The 18,290-nt window shown below is 45.0% G+C and overlaps 1 protein-coding gene across 1 annotated transcript; it reads left to right on the top strand.

The window, feature by feature from the left end:
- Positions 1–3,643: 3,643 nt before the first annotated feature.
- LOC101778605 (probable L-type lectin-domain containing receptor kinase S.5) lies at positions 3,644–8,653 on the top strand. Its single transcript, XM_004977793.3, has 2 exons — positions 3,644–4,876; positions 7,599–8,653. Exons 1-2 carry the CDS (start codon positions 3,667–3,669, stop codon positions 8,438–8,440), a joined length of 2,052 nt encoding a protein of 683 aa, XP_004977850.2. The 5' UTR covers positions 3,644–3,666; the 3' UTR covers positions 8,441–8,653.
- The last annotated feature ends 9,637 nt before the right edge of the window (positions 8,654–18,290 follow it).

The following is an 18,290-nucleotide window of genomic DNA, read 5'->3' on the forward strand; positions in this document are numbered from 1 at the left end:
CCACAGTGCCTTCGCATCTGTCATGTTTATGTAGACATCGACCAGATGGTCAGATATAATGCTAATGATATATCCCACGAAAAGATTATTAGCATCCCCAAACTTCTGCTATTGCTCAGCAGTTAGTTTGCCTTCTGGTTTGCCTTTTCCAGTCCCAGATGTGCATCCCATTAAGCTACAGATGGACCTTTGTTTGCCATCCCTTAAAGTTTACACCGGTAAATTTTTCCGGCCTTAGTGACTCAGTAAAACTAGCCATACCAAAATCAACAGATTGCTTATAATAAGGTTTTTGGATTGTTGTAAAATTAGACAACTGCATGATTAATTTTCGAACTAGATTTATCATGATAAGAGTAAAACCTAGCATGCAATTCTCTAACATACTAGGCAATAGCAAGTACAACTTCATTATCTCAGAAAACATGTTAAAATAACAGATCGGATCACAGCGTATGTACTTAGCGGGTGCAGCTGTGATGACAAGCGGTGCTGACAAAATGACAACGGTGTTGCGGACAGAGCACAACAGACGATGTCGAAGACGATGGTACACCGCAACATTGGACTTGGACGGAAGACGAGCCGTAGTGAAGACCTTGAGCAGTCATGCAGAGCGCTTCCCAAAAATCTTATTCGCCCTCTCCCGGTGTAGGATTATAAGAGCGAGAGGTTCCGGAGACCTGCTTTCCCATTCGCCGGTGCACGCCGGCGCTCAGGATGAAGTTGACTACGGTGGTGGAGTAGTAGCGAGAAGAGGCAAAACCTAACTCGTATAGACCACATTGGGGATACCCTAACCTGGGGGGCTTCATGTATAGTAGTCTATGGTGCGTCTTTTCCATGAGGGAGGTGGTCCATATATATAGGGAGGAAAATCCCCAACACCCTTGTCTATTAGCAATACGGGACTAATAGATGGTGTACCCCCTCTTACGCTAATGGACCTTTGAGATTTATTCAAAATTATTTATATGGGCCAAGCCCATATATCTAACAAGATCAAGCATCCCCATCAGCTTTGCCATGCATGCCTCGCAGCAAAGCAGGCAAGGCTGCCATTTCCAGCAGTAACAAGATACTGAGCAGAGAAGCCACTCGAGCCGCTTCACATCAATCTATGTGGGCAATCACTCCATCAACGATTGCCAGTAACAAGTATTTTATGTTAATTGTTGATGATTACTCAAGATGGATGTGGGTGTACATGTTGAAGTTGAATGACCAGGCATGCGCTGAGTTTGTCAAGTTCAAAGCACAGGCTGAAAACACTAGTGGATACTGCATAAAAATGGTGCATTCAGATCATGGCAGTGAATTCCTATCCGCAGTGTTCACCAATGTCTGTGATGAGGCAAGCATCAGAAGGCATTTCACAGCGTCCTACATGCCAGAACAAAATGGTGCTGTGGAACGCAAGAATAGGACAGTCATGATGATGGCGCGGTCCTTGCTCAAGAGCATGAACGTCCTGGCAAAGTTCTGGGGTGAGGCTGTGCAGCACGTGGTATTCTTATTAACCGTCTGCCGACCAAAGCAATGGGGGAGCGCACCCCATTTGAGGCCTGGAATGGGAGGAAGTCAGACCTAGCGCACCTGCGGGTGTTTGGGTGCACAACACATGTAAAGATGGTGGTGCCACACGTGAAGAAGCTTGACGACCGAAGCCAGCAGATGGTGTACTTTGGCACACCAGCGACGTCTGTTGTGGTTTCTCCACTTGGAGCAGTTACCAAGGCGCGAGCGGCTGCACGCACAAGACGAGTGGCAGTCAACACCTCATCATCACCAGCCACTCCCGTACTCACGCCATTGGTGGAAACAATAACGACCTTGTCGAATGAGGAACATGCTGCTCCTGTTTCACCAGGATCCAACAGCTCAGATGAAGGAGCACTGCACTATCACGACTTGGATGATATCTACCAGAACACATTCGAGGTGGTACTGCATTACAACTATGATGAAGCAGTCATGCTTGTAGAGATGGAGGAGCCATCTTGTTTTCATGAAGTTTGACTCTGCTCCTTTCATTTGTAGGTTAAAATATTGAAAACAATCCTTGGGGTTGCAGTACCAAATTCTGATTTTCATGATTTGCAGTCAAGTCCCTTCCTTGATTATGTGGTCATACAGCTAGCCTCAGCTACAAGCTCAAGATCTGAAGTTTCTTTGGGAGGGCTATAAGAAGCTGCAGAGCTAGGACAACAAGTTGTTGGATAGGAGCAAATGTTGAGCAACTTGAAGATAAAGGCACAATGAAAATGCAGTCAGAGGAGATTGAGAGTTTGAAGAAAGCAGTAAGAGAAACTAAGTATCTATTTCATCAACTGCTAAACCTCAGAGGGTAAGGTCAATGTGTTTATTAGGCATATGCTCATGTCCTCTCAGCTGCTTGTGCTGGTTTGTGAGTATTGTGGTTTGTGCTCAATGTGTTTCTAGGCCAGCTTTGTTCTTGGTAAGAGAGATATCATATGTAGTGGTTTGTGATCTCTTATGGACAATCTGCTTGTGCTTGTTCTTTGATCATGAATAATAATGTGTGAAGTGTGACGAGAAATATTTATTGGGCCTAAATCAATATATGACGATAACAATTATTGGGCTCGGTCCAACAAGAACTAGGCTTAATTCAACATATGACGAAATAGTTCATCACAACCATCATGGCACATCAGACTGTGGTCCGACGTGGCATGCTACGCAGGAGGCAATTTATGACAACATGTGGGATGAATTTGCATTCGTCATTATCTTAGTGACGCACCGAAATAAGGAACGTCACTGGTCGCAGTTTATGACGCTCGACAAGTGACGAAGGGTTTTCGTCACTCCAACCTCATAAATCACAATTTATGCAAAAACACGTTTATGACATTTTTTGTTCATCATAGACCGGTAAATTTCTTGTAGTGAGAGAAAGCAGGGGAACTCGACACTTGACTAGCCATAGAGATCGAAGGAAGATGCAGCTAGCCAATGCAAGCTCCCACAGGCGATGAGAGTCAGAAAGCCTAGGCCTTGTACCCACCAGAAGCCCCGTACAGAGATCCTGAACATAGCAAGAGTTAGACTTAAGTTGATCTTTTGCCATGAGACAAGTAGGGGCAGAGCTTAGTTGAGATTTGAGACAAAGGTGGGCAACGGCCCTCCTGGTACAACCTAATCTCCAGTGAATAAACAGTGTAATTTTAATGGGTGTTGGAAGCTTAATTATATGAACTGACTGCTCTGCCTGCCTTCGAGGCCTTAAACTCAGACATGATGCTAATGGGCATGGGCCAATCGAGAAGGGAAGTTTTTTATTTGTTTTCTTTTTTCTTTTCCTTTTGAGAAGGGGAAGATGGAGAGCGATCTGGTTGTGAATTGGCTAGCTGAGCTTAGCTTGTAGTATTGCGGATTGCTTCGGGTGAAAACTGTACTGCGCATTCTACGGATGCAAATAGCTCCAACCCAGGTGCAGCGTAGACTAGTCTGTCCACACATTTTAAATGGTTGTCTTTTCCATCCTTCCATCGTTAGATAGGAACTCTTCATTGAAGGCGTCAATCAAATAGTTAGTCAATTCCTCAAAAAAAAAGAAATAAATGAGAACAGATACACTGAATGCTTCATAAGCCTCATTCTACTGCTCCTCCTCTGCTCACAAAATTAAGCTTGCTATAGATGAGCTGCCTAAGCATGTCATGTTTATGCCTCCTACTACTGCTCCTCCTCTGCTCGAGAATCTCCTGCTCCTTTGCGTCGTCGGCAGCATGCAGCCGTGACGGCACCAACTACAGCTTCCATTATTCCTTCAGCAGCGACTCATCTGACGGGCTGGTGCTTCTCAGGGACGCTGAGATCAGTAATGGCGCTCTCCATCTCACTCCAGGGCCGAGGAATAGCAACAGGTCCGGTGCCGCGCTCCTGGCAGCTCCGGTCACACTCTGGTCCCAAAACTCCGAGGGGTTTATGCAAAATGCTTCCTTTGATACCTCCTTCACCATGAACTTCCCGTACTCATCACCGGCCGGGCAAGAAGCTGCAGGGCCGAACGGAGAGGGCCTTGCCTTCGTTGTCGTGCCCACCCTCAACAGCCCACCGCTTGGCATCCTGGGCCTCAGGAACAACCCTCCCAAGGATACCTCCTCTGCCTCCAGAGGCACCGGCTTCTTCCTCGTCAAGTTCTTCGACATGGACGACAACCGCAGCAGGCTCAACATCAGCATCATCACCTCCGCAGCCTCACTTGTAAATACTATGAGCATCGCAACCAATCAGACAACTACGAAGAACTACAAGATCAGTATCAAGTACACCAGGCAACATGTAGGGGTATACATGGATGACAAACCCGTCCTTGAGGCAGACCTCAACCTTAATGACAACGTCCTGCAGAGAGCCTTCGTTGGTTTCTTGTTCAGCTCCGAGCTCCATTCTATCTTGAGCTGGGAGCTGACGGTTAAACTCCCTGGCAATGACAACAAAGACATCGACTGGAAGGTGACACTGCCTGCAGTTCTTGGGTGCATTTCCGTTACGGCCATCATGAAGATGTTCGTCGCCGCCTTCTACTTCAAATCCAAGTACAACAAGCTCAAGATGGAGCTGGTGCTGTCGGAGACTCTCCGGCGGCTCCCCGGCATGCCGAGGGAGTTCAAGCACGCCACGATGAGGAAGGCCACCGACAACTTCCACGAGGCGAGGAGGCTGGGCAAAGGCGGGTTCGGCGCCGTGTACAAGGGCACGCTGTGGTCGGGGAAGGACGGTATGACATGCGTGGAGGTCGCGGTGAAGAAGTTCACGGGGGACGAGAACCGGCGCTACGACGACTTCCTTGCCGAGATCGATATCATCAACCGACTGCGCCACCGGAACATCGTCCCACTAGTTGGTATGTTCACCATTATTCAACTCTGAGATTTCTAATTTCAAATGGATGTGATGTGCCAGTCAAGTCCTCCATCTGACATGATGGAAAAACGAGTCACCATTGACTACGCCCTTGTTTACTTCACCCCCAACTCCCAACTTTGGCACTATGCAAAAAGAAGATTCCCCATCACATCAAACTTGTAGTACATGCATGGAGTACTAAATGTAGATGAAATTAAAAACTAATTGCACAGTTTTGTTGTACTTTGCGAGACGAATCTTTTGAGCCTAATTAGTCAATGTTTGGACAATAGTTCACAAATACAAACGAAACGCTACAGTGTGCTACAGTGCTATCACAGTAATTTGGTGCCTCCCAATTTGACCAACTAAACAAGGCCTACATGCATTGGAAGAAAAGTCACTTCTCTTTATCCTCAACTATAGACTGCAAAAGAAAAACGAAGTAATTTTTGTATGGAGGAGAATTTGTGCTTTTACTGATTCCTAACGAGCCCACCATCATCGTCAAACTGGTCAAAATATAAATAGAACTAGACAGTTTTCCGACGCAATAGAGAAGAAATAGTCTTTAACTGAGTGCTTGACCAATTTTCCTCATTCATCACATGATGAGAGGGACAGAAATATAAGCCTGCCAAACTTACTTTTAATTTCTTATTTTCTGTATATATGCATAAAATTATCTATCTAAAATTTAAAAATCTATGGCCATGCATCGAGAAATTATAATGAGTCCGTACCTCATTTCTCAGTATAAAATTTATTTATAATAGTATTCCTAAACAAATGTTTTGGAAAAAACATTATCCGATGCTTATGCATGTGTAATAGGTATTGCAACACACCGTACCTTAGAGTGTAATTCAACATTCTTGTTGAAGTCAGGAATCAGGATACCTATACATACTACCTGGAGCTTTGTACATCGTTAAAATACAATTGTGAAATCTCAATTTATTATTATAAGAAACGGATGTGAATTTGGTCTTAACAAAACTTAATATATATCAAACAAACCACCTACAAAATCAGATAAGTTTTACCTATATATAGTACATGGCAGAACGTACTGCCCACTCATCGTCCCCTGCAGCCTACATATTCTCTACTCTGTTAGCAATTAAGAGTTTGCCCTCGTATTCAAACAATCAGCGCACCAAACATATAGAGATTGATCAAAACTTTGCTTGCGAGCGCATTGCCACCGGAGATGTCCGTGTTCTTGATGTTCCGACGAGCTCTCAGTATGCCAACATCCACCAAAAACCTGTCTTCTTCAGTATTCACGGAGTTCATGTTTGAATGTTCAGACTATCGACGATCAGACTGCAGGGGCATATTAGATATGTATGTGCTGTGTGCGTGTATGGGCCTGGTGTGTCTCAGGCCAAGGCCCAGGCCGGCTCCCTGACGTGCCTAGATAAATTAGGATAGACAGGCCAAGGCCAGGCCGGCTCCCTGACGTGCCTAGATAAATTAGGATAGACAGGCCAAGGCCAGGCCGGCTCCCTGACGTGCCTAGATAAATTAGGATAGACATGTTATCCATTGATTGGTTATGATTCTATAAACCTCTCCCAAGGGCTGCCTATATATTTGTACACCTTGTATCCCTAATCAATCTATTATTCCACGCAATCTCAATTGCTCTCATCCACGGACTACGAAATTTATTAGACCTAGAACTAAAGTCTCTTTAGTCTTGGGTCCAATTCGTTCCGAGATTTTTTGATGAGGATCGAATGTCAGTTTTCTGCTAGTGGGCGGTGCATTTAATAGCAATGCATAGCGTAGAAATATATTGGAGATGATAGATTTTAGTATTATCTTAGAGACATTTGAAAAAAAATTATATAAAACAAGTACGAATATTTTTTCTGTAATTTATATCTGAGTTTTAGACAGAGAAATCGACTTATCAGTTTCAAGTTCTCCTATCAAACATAGTTTTTGTGTGTTTAGTAAAATTTTATCTTCACAAAATAAACTTAGCTTGACATCAAAACAACCACCTATGAAGTCATATAAGCTTATCCTATAGTACATATCAAAACTGTCCACCTCGTAAACAAGACAGTTTCCTTGACCAAACTGGCCTCCCTCTAGATATAAAGAACAAGTGAGTTCATTTGACAAATAAAGAAGAAATAGTCTTTTAACTCAGTACTTGACCAATAATCCTGATTCATCACATGATGAGAGGGACAGATATGGTATGTGGTTGTCAATCTTTACTTTTAATTTCTTATTGTCGGTATACATAAAATTATCTAAAATTTAAAAATGTTTATATGTCATGCATGCAAGGAGAAATTGGAATACATCGCTACCTCATTTCCTATATTAAAATTATTCATAATAATGCCGTTAAACAAATGTTTTGAAAAAACAGTTTGTTATGTTAAGCATATGTAATGGGTAGTGCAAGCTACCTTAGGGTGTAATCCAGCACTGTTCTTGAAGTTGGGATACATATACATAGTCCATGGAACTTTGTACATTTTTTAAAATTTCAACCGTGAAATCTAAATTTGTTATTAGAAGAAACAGATGTGAAGTATAACTGATATGTCTGATGTGAATAGAAGAATTCCTGTTTTCCTAGATTCACCATTTGCAAAACTGCCCACTCATCGTCCCTTGCAGCTAGCCTACATATTCTGTACTCATCATGTTAGCAATTAAGAGTTTGCTCACCTATTTAAAGTGTTTTCCAGGTTGGTGCTACGAGAAGGGCGAACTCCTGCTAATCTACGAGTACATGCCCAACGGCAGCCTTGATCAGCACCTGTGTCCCAAGGAACAACCACAACGCATCCTCGGATGGGCTACCCGCTACGACATTGTCGCGGACATAGCCGCGGGGCTCCACTACGTTCACCATGAGCACGAGCACATGGTGCTCCACCGCGACATCAAGGCGAGCAACATCATGCTAGACTCCACCTTCCGCGCCCGCCTCGGCGATTTCGGCCTCGCGCGCATCGTGGGCCTGGACAAGAACTCCTACACCGACCTCGGCGTCGCCGGCACCTGGGGCTTCATTGCGCCGGAGTACTCGGTGAGCCACAAAGCGACGCGGAGGACGGACGTCTACGCGTTTGGGGTGTTGGTCCTCGAGATCGTCACCGGGAGACGAGCGCTCTGCGTGTTCCAGGACACGTTTCAGCTGCTCACCGATTGGGTCTGGAGGCTCCACCAGGAAGGGAGGCTGCTTGAAGCTGTGGACAAGGAGGTTGTTTCTACGGAAGAGTACGATGCAGATGGCGCCACTAGGTTGCTGCTCCTTGGGTTAGCGTGCACCAACCCTAACCCGTTGGATCGTCCGACCATGGCCGAGGTGGTGCAGGTTGTGGCCAAGTCGGTGCCGGCGCCGGACGTGCCACATGTGAAGCCATCGTTTGTGTGGCCACCGGAAGAAGGGATGCCTCAAAGCTTCGATGACATAACTGAGATGAGTGATCTCGATGAGAGTCACTGGGAGGAGACATCAAGCAGCGATGCGCTTGCTGTAAGCGCCATCATCAGACGCAAGGCGCGGGTTTCTTCAATCGGTTGAGCTGTATTATCTGTATAGTTGTGTGAAACTTCTGTTTCCACTTGGTAATTTATTGTTATCTGTTACCTGTTAGCGACATCGTTAAACTTCGGCAGACAATCTTTCGAAACTTTTAGCTCAAATAGGTATAAAATTATATATGGATTAAAATGATTTGTTATTAAACTCTGTTTTCCCATTTATAATCTGAGCAGAGTCATGGGATATGTATAACATGATATCTATAAAAACATGATATCTATACAAACATGATATCTCAGAAAAAATATGCAATGAGAATGGTGAAAATTTAGACCGTGCGATGCTACACGACACCCTGAGTAAGGATTCCATCGCCACGAAGAACCTTTTGTATAACTCATTAGACTCTGATTGAAATGTATTTTTAGAGAATATATTTATTTTGAACATTGTAACGCGTGATGTGAGATTTCAAATATAACAAATTTCATTATTTTGTTTTATCTATGTAAATCTACACAAGTTATGATCTTACTTCTGTGGTCAAGTCATATGATCCTCATAGAAAAATGGTACAACCTAGAATCCTTATCGTGAAAACGTTGGCTTCCGTTTTTGCTTTACTTTTCTCTCAATAAAATTAATGAGTCCGGTTGCGATGAATTTGAAAATCCTATTTTGAAAATAATTAACCGTGGATCATAAGTACGTAATAAATCAATTAATCTCATGAGCAAGGGAGCGGAAATTTTTTCCCCTTGCAACATAGAAATACAGGTATATTTGCTAATCTTTAAAATTTGACAAAAATTTATCAAAGTCCGCGCGCGCGGCCCTGAAGCCAAAGTCCGCGAGCGGCGCCTCAAGGTATCTCTCCTGGAGGCCCCGGAACGTGTTCCAGAGGTAGCTGCTCCTGAGCCCCTCGGAGACGTCGTCGCCTTCCTTGAACGTCCGGTACAGCGCCGACATCTGGCGCCACGGGAACGCAGGAGCGCCCGGTAGGTCGGGGGAGGTCATCGGGCTCTCGTCATTGTCCTCGTCCTCGTGCCTGGGCATCCGGCGGAACAGCGACTGCAGCACGGCGGTGCCGAACACCGCGCACGGCGAGAAGACGAACCTCGGGACGCCGAGCTCGGCCGCGAGCGACTGCGTCCACCCGCAGAAGAAGCAGGAGATTATGGCGACGACGCGGTCCGGGCCATCCGACTGCGCACGGACCCACGAGTAGAGAGGCCCCCGGAGGCCGTCGAAGGCGACGATGAGCGCGGGGAAGAGCGCCGCGGCAGGTGCTTGGCGCTCTCGACGCCGGCGGTCAGGGCGTGGTGGGCGGGAAACGGAAGGGTGAGCGCGAGGACGGCGCTGGCAAGGTGCGCGGCCAGGAGCGGCGCGAGCTGCGGGGCGGTGGCGGGCGTGGCGACTACAGTGAGGCGCAGGCCGCAGGACGCGAGGAGGCCAGTGAGGTCGAGAAGCGCGAGCATGTGGCCCTGCGCCGGGCACGGGACCACGAGGATAGGAGACAGATGTCCCCCCCGATGTCCGTGGCCTTAGCATTTTTGGATAGGAGACGATGTCCCCCCCGACGGCCCGACACAGTCGCCATCTTGTGCGCGGTGGGGCATCGCACCAATTGCTTGCCCATATATCGCTCGATTACATATTTACATTGCCCAGAGCATCAGATCATTCAGCTGAGAAAACAACAAAAACAGTGAAAACATACTATGCTGACAGCTGACTAGCGAAGACGCCATGGCCCCAAGCAGGAAAATCCATCTTTGGATTAAAGCCGGAGCCACAAGATTAGGTTGTCTAAAACATGAGGAGTACTCTAGGCTAATCCATCTTTTCAACTATATGGAATGATGAACAAGTTGGGACTGGCACCATCAACGCAGCTTAATGATGTGGCTGTTATAAAACATGGACCCATTAGACTATAATTTGTGATTTTGGTGATTAAGTAACAACATAGTTATTGGAACTAATGGTTTATCAAGCATGTACCTTGTAGGTTTTATAGATCCTAAGAATGCAAACCAAACCATGGCAAGATCTAAATGATGATATTTATGGTACCCAACTCATGGTATTCAAGTGTTCAAATCATGGTATATATCTAGAATTATTCTATGGTATTTAAATATCCAAATGATGGTGAAAATCCAGAGCTAAGTGACAGTATTTGAGGTGTTCAAATGGCGGTATTCAACTTGGAAAAATTAGTAGCACCAGATGATTAGACTGCCCATAGGAGCAACCATCGAAGCAATTGTTACAACTGAGAAATCAACTTGAGTTGTAGCAAGCACTGGATGATCCAACGAGGTCCTTGTTACAAGCGTCAGAGCAATGCGCACAAAAGACAGAGAAAAATCCACAGCATCGGATGTTCTGATGGCTTGAAGATAAATGCGTGAGACTAAGTATATTTACTCTGAAATCGACCATAAAGTTTTGGGAAAAATAGCCTTCAGCACTGAATGTTCCGATGCCCATCAGATGCATTTTGTGTCTCGGGTGAAAGAGAAGATAGGGTACCGGATGTTCCGACGGTGCATCAAAAGAAGCATCGGATGAAGCGTCGAATGAATTTTGGCAGGGGGTCCAACGACTATATGCATCAACAGGGGTACCGGATGATCCGATGCCTACCCCAAGTGGCCATCGGATCATCCGATGCTCATAGATTTTACTAGCCATTGGAGCAACGACTCTTTGAGGTTTATGGGCTATTTATACCCCCCCTACTCGCCCATTCAGGATTTTTGGAGTGTGCAAGAGTTCATTGGAGTGCAAGACATATCAAGAACACATTCATGCCACCAAAGTGCTAAAGTGGTCATCAAAAGGAAATTAGTACAAGCTTAGAGAGTGATTAGTGCTAGGATAGGCCTATAGTGACTGAGTGTAAACCTTGCGATTGGTTCTAGGAGTGAAACACTATTTGTAATATTGGTGCACTGGCACCTTGGAACCATGGTGGCTTGCCGGTAAGTCTTTGACCCTCCAACTTGGTGTGAAGCAGCAACGACAATTGTGAGACCCCTTCCTTTGTGGAGAAGCTCCGTAGTGGAGACAGTGTCAAGGTGATCGGAAGAGAGGAAGTGTGAGTCTTACTTTTGTCGCAAACTTCTCTTTCGGTGGCGAGCCCAAGGCCTTGACCGAAAGAGACTTGGTAACCGGTAGCATATTCTTGGTGGAGCTTCAATAGGGATTAAGGGTGGTATTTGCCGATCAGATAAATCGTCATGCCGAGTTTACATCCTTCCTAACTCACTCATTTCCGTTTCCGCATGTCTTACTTGCAACTTGCGTGCCTTTACTTTCATAGAGTAGTTCTTGTTAGGATTGGCTCTAGGTTGCAAAACTCTTTGTGGGCGGGAAGTTTCACTAGATCAACCATAGATGCAAATCTAGATAGAATGATCTAGTCTATGTTTTTATGCAATGAGTCATAGGCTAAAGATTTTAAATTTGCTTAATTCACCCCTCCCATTTTAGACTACAGGCACCGATTCTAAATAGAATGATCTAGTCTATATTTTTATGCAAAGATTTCAAGGAATGCTTGATGAGGCGCAGCTTGTTCTAGAGGACATGGTTAGTGAGGGATATTATTGTCTATATAAGCACATCATTTACTATCTGAGAGGGCGATGCAGTCCGTGCTTTGAAATGTTGGAATGATATGGAAAAAATTAGTCTGCAGCCATATTTTATTGCCTTCTCAGCATATGTCAGTGGCCTATACCGATTAGATTACGTAAGGCATGAGTCATATTAGCCATTTGCTGAGATGACAACAAGAGGACTTGTACCGAACATATATTACTTACGACTCCATCATATCTGCATTTTGTCGGCCAGGCAATGTGGCTGAACTTTGAAGTTACAGTAGAAGAAGAGGCAGAGTGTCCTTGTTCCTGATGTTTACACGAGCAACATTCTAATCGACGGTTTGTGCAGAGAAGGAAACTTGAAGATGGTGGACAACCATTTATTGGACATTTGGATTTTTTTTAGATAACGGAAAAGGCATCCGGCTTCACCCTCTTTCATGAAGGAGGAATCAGACCTTAATTATTACAAGTAACTACAGTCTCGGGCGCGCCTCCAGCGCGTCAATTTTCTAACCAAATTTTCATTAAAAGAATTAATATTCATGTATTAGCATTAAGAGCGTGATATGTCTTGGGAAAAAATCAAATTGGTGGTAGTTGCATGCGCTTATATTTAGATCTTTATATTTTGATGTGACAGTAGAAATTATGATTTTAATAATGACGATTAATGTCTGCATGTGATAGTATAAGCATTAACTTTGAAGGAGTTGCATAATTAATTCTACATATTCATCAGTGCATAGGTAAGATATTGGAATGGGAGTCGAGCAGGATAATTGCATAATATTCACATTCACATTGCCTTTGCTCGTATGGAAAAGTAAACCAGTTGTTACTGAAATAAGTGATATAGTAACATAGTACATAATTACATAGTAGTGATAGAAGGCGTGTATTAAAATAATTAAACACATCTAACGGCAGTGCTTGTTGACTAAATGGACAAATTGGTCAGTAAACATCTCAAGAGTAGATTTTGGAGGAGTATTTCCTATGTATGTAAGTTTGACAGCATTCGAAGCAGTAGCATTGCCTGTATTTGGAGGAATTGCAAGAGGAAGTACGTTGCTGCAGTCGGCGGATAGCTCTGCGATGTCAGCATGAAGTTGCGATGTTGATTTTCTATCTTTTTCAAGCGTTTCATGTGAGCAACACATGTGTCCTCAAAAACCCATGCCCAAGACATAGTTGATTCCTTCTCTTTCTAAGTCTTCAATAGGTTCGCATGGTTGTGATCAACCAAAGTTAATTTCCCTTCGCTTGTGATATTGTGAATGGCATCGTCATAGACTGATTCTATTGCTCCGCCTACGGTATCTACGAAATTGCTGAAGTAAGTTGCTTTCTTATTATGTGGAGGAGGTGTACCAGGAAATCTTCATTTTGGCATTTAGGTCCTTAGAGATGGCAGCACTACATTTCTTTAGTTCAAATGGATGGTCCTTTAGTTTGAGAATTAGTTTTTGAGACGTTTGCTTTTGATCAAAACTCTATGTGTGGGTGTGGCAGTGCGCTTACTACATGTAATAATTTTGGACTGATGCTCCTTTCTGAGGAGGCTTAAGCCAAAACTTTATCCATTATCTAAAAAAGTAAAAATCCAGAGATAGTATTTTCTAAAGCATCCAAATGATGGTAATGAAGTCAGGACAAATACACGCGAAGAGTTGAAGCGAATCCTGTAGCAAATATGCATCAACACATTCCACCAATTCATACAGTTCCATTTGCAAGTCACCGAATCAGTCGGTGACAAGAAAGATCAGTAGCAGGGCAAAGATAGGCATGTGCACTATGTGCACCGATTCATTCGGTGCCAACAATGGCCATCAGTGAATCAGTTAATGATCATCAGCTTGGCTCAGCATCGGCTTAGTTTCAGCTCTGGATGTGTTTGAGATACTCACCGATTCATACAATGGTAACAGTAACCGGGGTAGTGAATAAGTTTGTGATGGACGTCACCGAATCAACTGGTGATGTTTGTGGGGCCTAGCCATCATTGGCTCAACGGCTAGGTGGAGTTGGACCACCGATTCATTCGGTTGTGCACAATGAGGGGCACTGAATCAGGCGGTGATCACAGTTTTTGTGATCGTTAAAGCAACGGCCGGTTCTTGGACTTAGGGCTATTTATACCCTATTTCTGGACCATTTGAAGAGGGCTAGAGCTTGGAGAAGCTATAGGCTTGGTTTTCACACATACACAAGTGCTCTATCAACCAAAGTGCTCAAGAGAATATTAAGGCAATTAGTATAAGGCTTAGTCTTGATTATTGATATTTTAGGTCAATTAGCACATTGCTTTAGGGTTTATCCTAAAGTTAGGCAAGGTTTGCACACCTCTTTGTTATTGGTCCTTACATGCACCAAAAGTTGTAAATTTGGAGCTTGTAAGTCTTGTAAGACCCTCCAACCACGTTTGTTGAGTGGTCGCCGGTGCATGTGAAAGGGAGGATAGGACCGTGGTATTTTGCTAAAGCTCTACTAATTGAAGAGCGGCGATGAGCATCCGGGAGAAATAAGACAGAGATCCACTTGTGTGTATGGAAGGCCTGTCGGCTATCCAACGGAGTTACTTGATCGGTGTTGTCCATACAATTACGGACCCACCAGAAGGTTTGGACAGTCCTAAATACAGGGTAGTACACTGAGATGTGTCAGACATGAAGACTACGGTGCAATACGGCATGGTCTACGTGGAGGACAAGAACTAGTCGAGGATTAGAAAACTACTCGTAGTAATTAAACTAGGACTCACTAGTCGAATCTGACTAGTACTCTTGTAAACAACTGACCTGTAACCCTACCCTGACAATATAAGGCGTTTTACTTCCGCATCTGCATGGAGGCGGGCCACTCACATGGCTCGAGTCCCTAGAGAAGAACTCCATCGACACGTGGAAGGACCTCAAGGTGGCTGTGACATCCCGGGTCAACTAAATAAGAATTGAGCCCACTAGAGGCCCATGTGAGTGACATGGCATGTGTGTGGATAATAGTTTCACCTTACTAGTTGAGGGTGGGTTTCACCAACATATAAACCTAAGTGCCAAATGCATTCCAACCCCCAGGTTAACCCTTTTATGCGAAGCGAGGATGAAAGTCTAAGCGGGGTTGATGCGAGTGCCTGTTTTACTCTCCGTGCGCGTAGGACTAAGCCCTATTTGGGACTAGGGCGTTACAGCGGTGTTCACAAACAACTTCGCAGGGGTAATGCAGTATCCTGGCAACAGGATCGACTTGTCCCAAGTCAAGCAGAAACAAGGCGAGACCCTGCATAGCTATCTACACCGTTTCTTCGACAAGAAGGCCACTATCATGGACATCACGGAGCGTGATGCCATAGATTGATTCTAGAATGGTCTCTATGACAGCCGGATGTTCCCAGATTTTGGCAGGAGACGCCATCCTTGGTCACCGTCTCCACCTCTTGGGTAGTTTGCGCAACGACGGGGTTGACCCTAGCAACGAGAGGTTCTTCTTCATCATCAATGTCGATGACCTCCTTGATCACTGGCAGCTGCTGCTGCACGACTTCTATAGTCATTTTCTCCACCTCTATCTCCTCCCCAACTACCTACAATCTACCAATGTCATATTGAGTAGACACGGCGGTAAGGAAATTACTTACGAGTACTTGATCCTCAGGATCTTGTCCTTCTTCAAATGTGATTATCGGAGGAGGGACGTCCTCGACGGTGAGCGGCTTCTTCGCCACACACTTAGCAGCGATGGTGCGCCTCTTCTTCGGCAGCAGCACCAGACTGGCCTCCAAGTCATCTTCAGCTGCACGCTTGGATGTCCCGGAGGAAGACCCAGCCTTGTGCGACGGCTGGGCCTTGATTACATACTCTTCAGCAGCCTTAGAGTCAGAGCTGCTGAAGGACGAGAACCCCTTCAACTCTTCCTCCTCTTCCTCGACTACCTTCTATACATTGGCAGCCGTGTGTACACGTGGAGCGGCATCAGAGCCATTCGATCCAAGTGGAGGAGGAGCAGAGCAGAACAAGTGAACTTCCTGCATGAGAAGATAAGTCAGAATATCAACAAGTACAAAAATTAGTACTCAGTGGCTGAGGCCACGGGTACTTACACTACTTGGCGGGTTGGCGGCACAGTACTCCCGCACGATTGTTGAGATTGCGCTCCTGTGCTTAAATAGATGCCTCAATCGCGCCATAACGTCATCCACGGAGGTGTCATCTGATGTCATCCGGGATAGATCATTGGGGCTGGAGTAGTCGTATCCCCAAGTGCACCACAGTTGTAGTGGTTGGATTCACCTCTTCATAAAACTAAAGGCTACCTCGACTCCAATCAGCCCTTGCTGCTTGAGTACAGCAATCTTCTCCAGCAGCTTGGGTAGCTGCAGGCTATCTCCATGTGTAGGCTCATCCAACCACCGGTTGTTCCAAACTGCGCGGTGGCCTGTCACCTTGGGTAGTCTTGGCTCATGGTTTCCAATATAACACCACCTCTCCTTCTAGCCCGAATGCGAGTCAATCAACTTGTACTCCAAATATAGGCCTTTCGCCTTCTCCTGCATTTGGATCCCAGCCCCACCGACTACTCTATGTGTGAAGATCTTTCGGAACAATTGGAAGTGCGGCTAGATTCCAATAAAAGCTTTGCAAAGATGCACAAAAATCGCTACGTGCAGAATCTAATTGGGGTTGAGGTGGACTAATTCCAACTTATAGTATTCCAAAAGCCCGCGGAAGAAGTTTGATGTGGGCAAAGCCAAACCGCACTCAATAAAGTGCATGAAGATTACCGTTTCATGGATGTAGTTCTCGATTGGCCAGGGGTTGCCGCAGGCCACCCTTCAGTTGATGAATTCTTGGTCTTGAAGAAGATTGGCAGCTACCAATGTGAAAGGATCTAGAGTGTCGACTAGAGGGGGGTTGAATAGTCAAATTTGAAAAATTTGCACTTAAAAACAAGCTGATCAGACAATTCCGGAGATTTCCGGAGATTGTTCCAGAAATTCCCGGATGTCCGGAAATTTCCGGAGAAATCTCCGAATTATTCCAGATTCCTCCGAAAACAACTACAACTCTAAGAAAAAACTATTAGAAATTAGATCGATGAATATAAGTTGTTCAACAAGATGTTCTAAGACTATTCAGCAAGATGGAACAACTCCAAGCAAGCTAGAAAAGTAGATCTAGAACAAACCCTAAAAAGGTGTTCTATGCAAGAATATGAACGAAAGCAAGAACAATATGCGAGAGTGACACAAGGATTTGTTACTGGAGTTTAGCTTCACACGGCAAAGCCTACGTCTCTGTTGAGGACCCACAAAGGGTGGGCTTATATCACCAAGCCACTTTCCTCCCTCTAGCGACCACAAAGATCAAGCTAGAGTTACTTAGGGGTAATACAAACTTCCCGGGGCAGCCACAAGCTTGGATGCTCATCCGGGCGATGCCTAGCCGGCTAGGAGCTTGAAGCTCCAAGAGTAACAAACACGAATCACCGGCTTGATGAAGAACGAAGATTTCCGGAATCCCGAACCTCCGGATTTTTCCGGAAAAACCTCCGGAGTTTTCCAAAAAAACTTTCGAAAAAATCCGGACCTTCGGAGACTCTCCAGAAACTCTCCACTTCCGGAATACTCTGGAAAAACTTCGGGAAATTTCTGGATTTCTCTGGTTAGCACTTCTAATTATCCCCAAGTGATGTGCAAGTGCAAATGGTGTCCCTCAAAAGTTTTGTTAGGTCATTTTGAGCACCTTTTTCATCATCAAGACCAGAGATTACGCATCCCTCTTAATAGTGCGACTTTCCTATACTCAAATTCAAACCGAGAATCAATTTAAACTAGATAGTATGTCGCTTCATATTTCATTTCCTTTGAGGGGTCTGTCACAAGTGCTCCATGACCAATAATCTATTTAAACCTACTCATGCACTTGAAACTTTGTTAGTTACTTAAGCTTTTGTCATCAAATCACCAAAACCCACTTAGGGAGTCAAGATACTCTTCACAATGTCTAGATGTCCGCCTCCTTCAGCACGGATTTCTTCCAGGCTCATGCTTGAGTTGGCGGAGCCAGTTGATCGGTCTTGCCATACTTAGGAGGTGGCAGATGGATCTCCTTCTTCTTTTCTGCCTCCCTCTTCTTGCTCTCCGCCGCCTTACTAGAAGTCACCTTCTTCCCCCATTCGTGCTACCATGAGGGTCTTCTTGCACATACGCTCGGGGACTAAGCGGTAGGGGATGGCAGCGCTCGAGCTCAAGGAATGTGTAGCGGCGGCGC

This window comes from Setaria italica, chromosome VII (assembly GCF_000263155.2).
Source record: "Setaria italica strain Yugu1 chromosome VII, Setaria_italica_v2.0, whole genome shotgun sequence".
In the NCBI taxonomy this organism is placed as follows: Eukaryota; Viridiplantae; Streptophyta; class Magnoliopsida; order Poales; family Poaceae; genus Setaria; species Setaria italica.